Below are 12,947 nucleotides of genomic sequence, written 5' to 3'. Positions count from 1 at the left end.
GAGAGAGAGAGAGAGAGAGAGAGAGAGAATAGATTTAAAGACGACAATTCGACGTTTAAAAGATGTAGGAAGTAGGAAAGAATTTTCGTAGGATCTCGTGTTTCTCTCTTTCTTTTTGGTCCTCAATTAACTCGGACAATTAATTAAAAATCTTCCAGACGTTGGCTAAGTTCCAGCAGACGTTCTGTCGTCTCGTTACGCTACCAATGAAACAATGGAGACGAAACGGCGCGCCTCGCCCTAGTGAATGGGACGTTTGAATATAATGAAGTGGAGCGAGCTACATCTTCCTGATTAAAAATTCAATTCTTGTGGCTCTTACAAGAATTTCTATCAAAGAGAGAAAAAGAAAGGGAGAGGAGAGAGAGAGAGAGAGAGAGAGAGAGGGAAATAATAGGTAGAATCGAAATTCGAAATTCGCGATAATTGGTGACCCAATTCAATATATTCTCTTTACTTCTTTTCTTGCTCCGAAAAAAGAAACAACTTTCATGATCTTTCGTTGAATATCTTTCTCTTTCTTTCTTTCTTTCTTTTTTTGTTTCACAGGTTAACTAGAAAATTTCTCGAAACTTTTAATTTCTCGGCCAGGTACCCCAACTGGCCGAAGCGGAATGGATCGCTAAAAAAAGAAGGAAAGAAAGAGAGAAAGAGAAGAAAACAACAAAAAGGAAGAAGAAAAAAAAAAAAGAATAATTTATAGCCGACAGGCTAGAATAGACGGGATAGAACTTTCGTAGGATTGTAAAGCCGCTTAAGAGCGGCGAGTCAATTTAGCGGACTGGAAAGAGCAGCGCGCCAGCTGTAATTTACGTCGCGGGAGGATCTAAAAGCTTTCGCGTCTTCGGCGGAGAAGCGACTATCCTTTAACCGAAGAACTTTCGCCGTGGCTTTGTTAAAAAGTATGACCAACTTTAGCGAAAGACGGTGTCTTCCTTTGTTCCTCCCTTCAACTCGAATTATCTCATCGAAATACTTGTTCTTTATAAAAGGACGGATAAAAAAAGAAATAGCCATAAAAAAGATAAACATAAAAAAAAAAAAACAAGAAAAAAAGTTCCACGAACAGAGGAAAAACACTTTTGACAAAATTTTCATGAGGTTTATTCAATTCAATTCAATTTGATTTGTCATTATCGGCACGTTCGATCGTGAAACTCGAACGCACGAGAAAGGACACGGAATCGCGTAAATAATCGCGTAAATAAAAGATTGAAATCGCGGTAGAACCACGAAGGAGAATCGTTGGGAATCGTACGATCGATGATCGTGTGCGGCTTAAGGAGGAGAAGAAATTATCTTAACGATATCATCGATTCTGCTGTATATGGGTTACCATGCAATTTTAATGAATAAGTCTTGTACATACGTATATATACATACATATGTACATGAATCTTCGACAGACAAAGCGGAGGTTACTTTCGATAAAAAAAGATCTCTCTCTCTCTTTCTTTCTTTCTTTCTTTCTTTCTTTCTCCCTTATTTACCAACGATAAGCCGAATACAATTCGATTTTCACATTGGAAGCTTTTCTCTTTTCTTATGACAATTTTCTCTATATTAAAAAGAAACTAAAAGAAACGAAATGAAATAAAATAAAATAAAATAATATAAAATAAAAATTTACAAACGGAGGATTCACGATAATAAAAACGTCCTTTTTATCTTGGCTGGAAAATCGCAGCAAAAGTGAAACACACGAGTCGACATCTTCCTCTTCTCGAGAAATAACGGAAGTGAACGACATTATTGCGCGTTGTCGACCTCCGTCGACGTGTCGGTTCGTCGATACAACACGCGTCGATGTACTTTATTATGTACTTTATCGAATCCCGCCGGTAAAACCCCTTTTCTTTCTGTTCCCCGTAGACTATGATTCTATTCACGATATAACGCCTACACGTTTAATGTCCGTGAAAAGGACATACGTCATTTCGCAAGTCATGTAAAAACTTCTGAAGAAAAGGACATGGGAAAAGAGAGTAGAAAGAAAATGAAAATATAAAAGGTATTCAATAAAGGGCACATGAATTGATTTTTTTATTAGTCATTAAATAATTATTTTATATAACAATGATCGATTTTTCTATAATTATTTGTAAATATATTCAAAGTCTAACAGTAAGTAATATATGATTGCATGTACAGCGTAAATAGATTGCTTATCTTGAAGATTTAAAAAAGTGTCTTATTGATGGATGATGTTGACCCATTATCAACACAGTACAAAATGTTACCTATTCTCAGGGGCGATGTCTAATATAGATAATTACTGGATAACACGAATTCTAATTTTTTTTCGATTTCTCTCTCTCTCTCTCTCTCTCTCTCTCTCTCTCTCCCTATATATATATATATATATATATATATATATATATATATGTAATATGTAAAGGGAACAAAAAGATACTACAAAGTATAAAGTATTGCCTATTTCCAGGCGTAATATTCAATCCAAATATTTAACATACGGTATACATTTATTTTTTATCGATATTACTCTTCAAAAGAACAAAAAAAAAGTACGACCAATTTTCTTACACATACAAAATTTAATCGGGTAAACGACTTCGTCGTTCATTATAGGTGTGCACGCAACTAGTATTAACCAATGACGATGCAAAAGTGCAGACGATAATCTCGAATGCAGTTAGCGTGCTGTGTAGGTAGAAGCAGGCAGGCTTTAAAAGCAAACTCACCGTACATATCCGGCATCGAATTTCGCGAGGCGAAATATGAAACGTTGTGTGAAGGATGCAGTACGAGTCAGAGGTGCTCAAGCTTTGATGTTTCATGTAACGTATCACAATGTCAAAGATCCGAAACAGTCACGATCGTATATTCAAAATAAACATAATTAATAATTACAAAATATTGTTTTTAAAAGGTTCTCGTAATTATCCAATAACGGGAATAATTTTATTTGATGAGAAATTTTTTTAAAGTTAAAACTAATAAATTATTTTGATTAAATATTTAATCGATTTAATCGAAATGTTAAGAAATATTGAAAATATGAAAAAATCATGTACGCTATTTGAGAAACCCTGTTATATAATCTCTAGAGAAGTTAAATGTTAAATCGATATTTGTTTGTTACTCGAGATATTATAACAGGTATTATTAAGGACAAAGAAAGACGATGATAATAAGCGAAATTAATGATTAACGATCGGACGACTACATTATTTATTATTCCTATCAATTAAAATTATACGATAAAGAGAGAGAGAGAGGGAGAGAGAGAGAGAGAGAGAGGGAGAGAGAGAGAGAGAGAGGGAGAGAGAGAGAGAGAGAGAGAGAGAAAGAGGGAGACATCAAAAATGAATTTTGCTTGAAGGAATAATCAATAATGCGTTTAAGTGAACGCGTAATACCTAATTATACATAATTACTTTTACGTTGAGAAAACGTGACAAATATTCATCCCAGAAGCTTCCTTCCTCATTTATTTATAACGTAAACGACATGCCCGAACGCAAATTACGGAAGACTGATAAACGCGAAGCCTTATTGAGTTAAAATATCTTCGTAACCGATCGCATTCGAATAAGGTCGATCGATTCCTTGATAGACATAAAAAAGTGAGTATATATGTTCGCTCGACGATTAATATATACTCGCACAGATACAAAAAAAAAAAGACAACATTGATAGAAATAATAAAATATTTTAGTTGAGTCCGACTTATCATCGACGCTCATAAAACTCCGTAAATAATTGCAAAAGCACCTTAGATTTATATTCGAGTGAAACAACAAAAAAGAAGGATAGTCGCTTGAAATAAATTGCACCCTTCGTATGTCAAAAGATACGGAAGCTTACAGTTATTCACCGACGTGCATTTTTTAAAACTCATTTCTATGATATACTATGATATGATATACTATGAAGAGAGAAAATTCATTTAATTATATGTATCTTCAATGGATCTTCAAAAAGATAGAAATGAAAAATAATGAACGAGGAATATAATAGTTTTTTGATCTAAACTGATTGATCGTCGTTCGTTTTTTTTTTTCTCGAAATCATTTTATAAGGATTTATTACGAAAAAAGTTAAGCATAAGTACGAGAAGAAAAATTAATTTCTAATTTTTGCTACTATTAAATAATACGTATTTATAGGATATATTAAATCATATAAACTAATATACGAATATATAATAACAATAATAGAGAAAAGAAACAAAATAAAGAATAGATATACGTAAACGGTATTTACAAAAATTTCTTAGTATTTCGCAATGTTTCTCAGTAAATAAATATTTCTTAGTATTTACAGAAAAAAAAAAAAAGAAATGAAAGAAAAATAGAAACAGATTTAATATTGTTTGGCCAGCTAAACTTATATATCCTAACTAAAACTTATATATCCACAAGAGGTATTCAAAAGTTAGAAATATTCTTGCAATTTTAAAAGTTCTGTCGTGCTTTCACCTTGTCTCGCGAATCAGCGATTGGACGACAAAAGGAAACTCGAGAATATAAAGCAAACGAAAAATTCGTGTGAGGGTGTGGGTGGTAAGAGAGGTTAAAGGGGAGACGAAGAAGCGAGATATAAGAAAAGATGAGACAGACAGCTTTCCAATTTCGCAAATTCATGACCCGTAGAAACATCGACGTGTCTCGGGAACGCTGACTGGTGTCAATAAAATGGCAGTGAAATTCGTTTCTAAGAGGAACTATGAGTAGGGTAGAGAAAAATAAGAAAAAGAGAAATAGAAAGAAAGAAAGAAAGAAAGAAAGAAAGAGTATGGATGGATATTGAACGAAGAATGTATAGATCGAAATAACGTGAACTTAAATCACTCGAAAACGCGTTTGAACTAGCTTTGCCGTTATGAAAAGAGACAGAAAGGTAAGTTTTATCGAATCTTCGTTCAGTTCAAAGTGATACATAAAAATGAACGAGCATGAGTATTTTACAGGTAAGAAAGAATTACATCAATTTTTTTGTTATAACTAATAAATAAAATAAAACAATATCCTTATTCTTCTCTTTTTCCTTTTGCAGATAAAATCAAAGATACCTTATGTTAAAATGGAAGTAACTGTAAGTATCGCAGTTTACTCAAGCCCAAATTAAATGTTATTAATTAAAGTAAACGTTGTTAATTGGTAAGAGAACGATTCGAAGCTTCCTATCTCGGTACAAGTGACACTCGTAAAAAACGACGTTTACTTTACGTCACACTTCTATTTGATGACAACAAAATTGTAGACCTTGTATAGTCGTGCCCCGTAAATGGAACCTCTTGAAATAACGTCGAGTTTCAATGGATAAAAAAAAAGAGAAATGAGGAAAAGAAGAATGGAGAAAGAAAAAAAAGAAAAAAAAAGAAACGAAGAAAGCAAAAAGAAAATGAGTAGAAAAAGAAAATCAAAAATTTAACGGTGTCCTGTCTCGTAAAGGGAAAATATTTTCTTTTCAAGCGGTTCCATTAAAAGGAGTGTTACGCTACGCGTGTAAAACGAGACCAATACGATCTAGTTAGAGGTGCATAAATGCTCAAAGGGGTGATTAACTTCCAACGTTGTAATTAAGATCGGGCTGATCGATCGTCTCACGATGTTTAACACGGGTATCTTCCTACTAGGTGTCGAAGTTGATGTCGTAGAAGAGAAGGAAAAGAAGGGAGAAAAGACAGTTGAGTAAAGATAGTAGAGAAAAAAGGGAACGAAAAGAGGAAAAGGCAAAAAAAAGGAGAGAGAGAAGGAGGATAGGGAAGAAGAAGAAGAAGAAGAAGAAGAAGAAGAAGAAGAAGAAGAACGAAAGGGACGAGAAGAACGGACAGCCGGTATTCGACGGCGAGAAAATAGAAGAGAGAAGATTGAACTTAACTGGGGTCAAATTGACTCTAGTAGGGAGTCCCTGCATTCAATATGGCGACTTCCTAATAGAGTCAGGCTGACTCCTTTTAAGACGTTCACCCGACCAGCCGTGAAAGTACTTAAGGAGCCGCTCGCGTTCAACGAAGTTAGGACCACTTATATTACAAAGTGTCGTTTAATTTAATGCTTAATGAGATGTCAAAGTCGAACGTGAATCGATAATAGCTTCCGATACCTATGACTCAAAAGTATTGACATCTGCTACTATGTAATATTATTTTGACGAAATAAAAATGCAAAAAATGCGATTAGAATAAGTAATTTTAATTGAACGTTTTGATATAACTGCATCGATGTGTTTAAGTATTAACAAAAAATTACGAAAGTAAACTGTAAAGGCTTTTGAAAAGTCTTTCGACCCAAATCTCTACTTCCTTTCACTTACCCATTCTCTCTTTCCTCCCTCCCATCCGGATCTTGAATCACGACTCGTAATTGAACGCGCCCGAACAAAGAAGCAATTACTCAAGTTGTTTATTCTCCCGATATCCCACACGTACTACACACGGCACGGTGAAATTATTTGCTAACAGTTACAAAAGAATCCCACTCTCAGCGTCACGAGCGAAAAGAAAAACTATGATAAAGGACTCGTTGATCGATTTTCGAAAAGATCTCGATTGATCAATCGAACGGACTTCAACTTTAAATGATATTTTTAAATGGTTCACTTCGTCGTAATAACTCTATGCAAATTGATATTTTCAACTAATGTATAATATTTTAAACATTTTCTTTTTTTTTTTTTCAAGAACAAACGGAAAACCGATACTCTCTTATATTTATTTATAATTGTTATTGAAATCATCATCGTCGATGAACCGATGTCCTTCGCGACAGTTAATACGTACATTAAAAATGTCGATTAGATTTCATGTTAACGCCATATTGATTATTTCACATTGCTTGTCATCGCAAATGACCCACAGTGATATCGATTAGAGTGTATCATGCCAAAAATCATATTCCTCGATAGCGAGTAATGATATCGATATCGTTTATTAATCGCCTCATAACATTTTGTTACGGTTGTGCAATGATCGGATCGAACGTCGTGCCATGTAACGTAATTAATTTGCATATTCAATTGAAACGATAGAGTATAATTGATACGGGATGTCGTCCGATCGTTTTCATTCGCCTCATGGCCATCGGTCTACGTGAGCTTACTTTCAATTTAGACGAAAATTGAGTTGATTTGTACCAGGCTCATCGGAAATCGTTAAATCCGCTGCATAAATCAGAACATTTATTTAAATTTAATTATTTAAGTAGGATCACAATATTTTAATCCTCTTTTAGCATCTTTATCCAGATTAAATAAGGAAACAAGAAAAGTCTTTTTATTTTCGTACGAAATAGGATGGTCATTCGTATTTAAACAATATTTTGAAATACAGTAAATCGAAAAATTAATTAACGATTAACACATAAAAGTTCAAAGTAATTCTTTGCACTTCTCTTCTGGCCCTCGGAAGAATAAAAATTCAAACGATATTACTGTCCATACAAATACGTAGATGTAGACGAATACATGGACACGTATACTAATATTTTCATAGGGGGAGAACGTTTAAGCGTTACATTTAAATCCCCGTTTAATTTCCGGCTTCCTCCACTTCTCTCGGTAGCCGAGTAGAGCGTCCATTTAACGAAATTAGCAGGGCGAGCCGAAAAGAGAGAGAGAGAGAGAGAGAGAGAGAGAGAGAGAGAGAGAGAGAGAGAGAGAGAGAAAGAGAGAGAGAGAACGAGAACGATAAAGAGATAAACAGCCAACGGATGATTTTTTATCATTCCCTTCGCCTATCAACAATCGGAATACAAATTTAAACGAAAGCCTTTTACCGTTAACGAACAATTTACAAATAACTATAGTATACGGTCGCGTGGTCGAGCGTTTTCCGCGACTCATGTGACAATCACGTTGATTGCGAGGAACATAGAGAAAAAGAGAAAAAGAAAAAAGAAAAAGAGAGAGAGAGAGACAGAGAGAGAGAAAGAGATCCCTGTGAATACTAATAAAGTACCATTACACTGTTCGTATACAATGATTGTTCGGCTTTTTACGAGAAAACGATTAAATAGACTTTCGTAAAACAACCTTCAAGTATTTCCTTGAAAATGTTCATCCCTTTATCTACCCTTACATATATCGTCTACGAATATGTTTACAAGTATAACGAAAGTAAAATTAACCAGACTCAATCTCGTTTAGAACATATAGATACTATATAATACTGTTTTGTTTCTTTGAAATCTTTTTCGTCGAACTACTACAATTAGCTGTTCGTGTAGAAACGCAAAAGGATCGACCTCGTTTCGTCGAACGGTCCGGACAGATTTTTAATTAAAGTACACGTCGATATTTCACATCGGTAACATCGATCCCTACGAATCCTACGAAAAAAAAAGTACTTTTGTAACTATCACCAATACATAGATAGATCGTTAAACACATATATGTACATATGTACGTATATATAGACACGCAAAACAATGAATAGAAAGATTTTTGGAAATAACGCGTCATATATAAATTATTCTCATTACGTGTTATCGTTATTTCATGAGATTCTTATTCTTTGAGAAAGCAAGATTTTAGGGAGGAAGAGAAGTGTCTAAAATCAACGTTTTCCATTCCGCAATCGCCATATGTACACGAATTCATATAGATAGCAGAATGTGACACGACACCGGTACAGCATATAGTACATGTAAGCGCACAGCGTTTGGTACTTGTACTACCAATGACGTGTCCGAGTTGTACCGCAATCGAGCTCATTGTCTACCACGAGAGTACCCTAGAATACAAAGCATCATCGGATGGATGGTAGTACGTGTTCTACCGTAATATGTATTAACGCTCATGCTATTCTCTCTCTCTCTCTCTCTCTCTCTCTCTCTCTCTCTCTCTCTCTCTCTCTCTCTCTCTCTGTACCTCCCTCCGCCTCTCTTTCTCTCTCTATATCTTTCTTTCTTTTTATACATTTACGTGTATATAATATAACATAGATATATATGTACACACACATATATATATACGTATACATATAGATATTTGTATACGCAGATAATATATATATATATATATATATATATATATATATATATATAGAGAGAGAGAGAGAGAGAGAGAGAGAGAGATCTCGTTCTCGTCATTGCAACTGTTGGCAAATAACATACGAGAGATACTCGAAAAGAGACCGTTACTGTCACAAACATGACATCGCCGTTTCTATGTCGTAATACGAGAGAACATAAAAAAAATATCGAAGCAATTCAAATATACTATTTCAAAATCGGATGATTGATTCCAGATAGAACAAATAAATCTTAAAAAATATCTGACTTTTCTCACTAGACCTTTTATTTTATTAGAAATATCGTTCATATAGATCTTTACGAGAGCCGAAACGAAATGGGACAAAATCAGAATGTAAATGATAAAGATATTCTGTCGTATTTCAAGCATAAGTTATAATATTTTCGAAATTGAAAGTAAAAGACAAAGAGTCCATAGTTATTCATGTATATACAATATATATTGTGTAAAGAAAAAAAACATAGAAATAGAGACTAAAATTAATTTATTTTTTAAATAAAATTATTTTATACAATGTCTGTGAATCGCGAGTATAATAATTAGAATGGATAAAAATACTATGGATAAATTCGGTATCTAGATTTAATGAAATACATGGATCGTTCAACGTTGATCAAAATAAATATAATCTATAGATATATTCTATCGAACAATCCAGCGACGTTGTTCGTTCATCCCACGATTCAATGTACACTGAATTATCGAACTTTAATGAATGTGATAGTAATGCATATAACGTATAGAGGTCAGAGAGAGATAGAGAGAGAGAGAGAAAGAGAGAGAAAGAGAGAGAAGGAGAGAGAAAGAGATAGATAAATAGATAGATAGACAGAAATGGAGACAATTGAGGTGGACATAATGCATTAGCTCTAACCCAACGTGCCGTTTAATTATTGATATTAAGCCGGCCAATCGGTGAAACAGCCGATCGGTGAAAATCGGATAAATTAAGGGACTTAACGCCTATGATCTATGTTTAATATCGAACGCTTCGTATTTTCAGCGATAGATATATGTGTATCGATATCAGCAATGAGTCATGAGAAGGAAAATCTAGGAAAATCCCTTTATCTTTAGCCACATACGAGATATATAGAATAATTCGATATCCGTCGCTATTAGTTTGACGTAATGATTTTAAAAAAAAGATATTTGTTTTATTTTAAAGATAATTGACAGAATTAGTTCTATTGACTGTTATCAACTCGTTCTTCGTATACAGACTGACATACACACACACACACACATATATATATATATATATATATATATATATATATAAAGACTTTTATTAACAGGAAAATACAAAAAGATATAAACAAACAAAAATCTATAGCTTCTCGAGTAACACGTAGAATAACAAGTTTTGTTTTTTCAGATTTCAAATTGCGACTAACTGTTATTGCTCGTACGCTCTTACTCTCTTTATCTTTCTTTATTTACGTACGCATCGACCGGACAATGTCATCAGGCTTCCTATCGATTCTTACATACATACATATATATATATATATATATATATATATATATATACACGTATACAATAAATACACAGACGTGAAATTTCAATCGATCCCTTTAATTCAAGCATTGGTTTAATCTCCGAAAACCTTCTTTGTTTAACTTTTGCAGTATAACATAAAGAAGCGAGAAGAGGTCCAAGAAATGCCGCAGGAAGAGCCGAATCCTTTGATGCGAAAGAAAAAGACGCCAGAGGAATTGGCGGCCGAGGCTGAAGCCGAGGACGAGGACGAGTTAACGAGTACGTTCTTTTCCCTCCATTTTTTGTTTCTCTCCACTTTTCTCTTTCTTCTCTTTTTTCTATTTTTTTTTTCTGTTCCCTTTTTTTTTTCTTTTTCTTTTAAAGGAAAAAATAAATTCAATCAGGTATTTCAGATCGAAACATAAAATTTCCATCGACGCTTCTGCGAGAGCCTTCAGACTCGCAAAAAAGGTTGAATTTACATAAAATAGAGAAGACGAATATCGAGGAGCTTAACCGAATGAAATATCTACTTCGACGATGTCGAAACGACGTTGTAAATAATGGATCGAGGAGGGAGGTAATGGTGGGACGGTGAGGAGGGGGGGTGTGAGAGGGTACGCAATTCATGGTACATATCGAGCGAATTGTGCGGCAACGAATTAATGCGTGGCACAGAGCTTCCGGGATAGGGAACGGAAGAGAGAAACAGGGGTGGCTTGATCGATGAGAGGTTAACGAGCCGTGGCTAGAAATCAAACAGAACCGCTTCGAGAAATAGAACCAGAACCACGAACGAATCTAACCAGCGTCGATGTCGTGTGCCTAACATTGTTCTTCGGACCGTGAAGAGAGATCGTCGTGACAAAACAAAGGATCTAAGTTGAGCGAGAACATTCTCATTCCGATTGTTCATTTGTGGCAACTAAATAAACGGAATACTGTTTACCGTTTATCGATTCGATACCGGATATTTTTTCAAATTTATATTGACAAAACGCTACAATGATTTTTCACGATTATCGATAAAATGTTAGAGAAACTTAACGATAGGATGAATATTCAGAATAATTATAGATTCTTGCATAATAAACTTATATTTATTAATATAAATTGTCTTATACACACGTGACTTTTATATTAACGCGAACGACCGGAAGAAAATGGGGAAAAAGTTATATCTCTTCATTGATTTGAAGAGACAAAAGATAAGAAATTATAAAGTTGGAAATATACATTTTTAACTTGAAAAGAAAGACAATAAGACGAACGAATTTAAGATTGGAAGATAAGGATAATTGAATGATAATAGTAATTAATATCATATTATCATCTCATATAATTATATAATATATATATATAATTGTGATTATATATAAATAAATAATAATCATCATCCAATTAGTAATTGAATTAATCCAATTAAAATTCAAAAGAATAATTAAAATTATCGAGATACGTGATTCCACCCGCATTTAAATGACAACGATAAAAAGTGAGATTTCGATAACAGTGGAATAATAATTATAATAATAATTATAATATTAATGTGATATACCAATGTTAATAATGATATATAATAATTATTATAATTTTTATCTCGCCATTTTAAATACATTCGTTCACACTTTATCTTTTAACGAATGATCATAAAAAAAAAAAAAAAAGAAAATAATTATAAACTACTCATCATATTATTATAATTATTAATAATTGGATTAGTCCAATTAAAATACAAACGATTAATTAGAGTCGTCGTGATTTAATCTGCATTTAAATGACGTTTCAAGACAAAAAATGAGATTTCCATCGTGAACGTATTACCTTCATAATGATCACCGGAGATCCGATCTGTTTCAGAACTGAAAAACGTGATAGAGACGCACGTAATGGACATCAAAACGCAAATCGAAAGTAAGTGCAGCCTCCAATGAGCCTACGGGAGTATAACACGGACGGCGAGCGCGACATCGTGTGTCATCGTGGTAGGGGACGATGGGGTGGGTGGAAAATGCGGAAGAGGAGTTACTGCTGGTGAAATGAATAGAGGAGGAAGAAGGGATGAAGAAGTAAGGGGGAGGAAATGAGAGAGAAGGTGCTGTCTTCGTCGCGTCTGCCGTACGTAGATCGATCCGAGCGTGTCGTCTAACCATCGTTACTCGACCTTCGAAGAGAGAACGCTGGAAAGAGAGCGAAAGAGAGCAAGGAGAGAGAAAGAGAGAGAGAGAGAGAGAGAGAGAGAGAGAGAAAGTTCAAGGTCGATCGCGTTAACCTTTCGGAGAAAGGAAAGACAAGTGCTTCGAGTTATTATCCGATCGATCGTCTTTCATCGAAGAAAAAAATAAAAAGAGAAGAAAAAAATGAGAAAAAGAAAATAAACGAATATGTTTTTGTTTTCTTTCGCTTTGATTTTTTCTCTCTGTCTTTTTGTTTTGCCGTTTTTTTTTTTTTTTTTTTTTTTTTT

At 34.1% G+C, this 12,947-nt stretch overlaps 1 protein-coding gene across 2 annotated transcripts in view; it reads left to right on the top strand.

Moving 5' to 3' along the window:
- Window positions 1-12,880, top strand: part of LOC122627359 (complexin) — a 233,540-nt gene extending 220,660 nt beyond the window's left edge. For both annotated transcript variants that reach the window (XM_043808440.1, XM_043808441.1), the window contains 2 exons: window positions 10,633-10,762; window positions 12,344-12,880. In XM_043808440.1, coding sequence (XP_043664375.1) covers window positions 10,633-10,762; window positions 12,344-12,417 — 204 coding nt within the window. In that variant the 3' untranslated portion in view covers window positions 12,418-12,880. The remainder of the gene's footprint in view (window positions 1-10,632; window positions 10,763-12,343) is intronic.
- The last annotated feature ends 67 nt before the right edge of the window (window positions 12,881-12,947 follow it).

The sequence above is a fragment of the Vespula pensylvanica genome, chromosome 2, assembly GCF_014466175.1.
Source record: "Vespula pensylvanica isolate Volc-1 chromosome 2, ASM1446617v1, whole genome shotgun sequence".
NCBI lineage: Eukaryota > Metazoa > Arthropoda > Insecta > Hymenoptera > Vespidae > Vespula > Vespula pensylvanica.
This window is presented reverse-complemented; position numbering and strand designations above follow the sequence as displayed.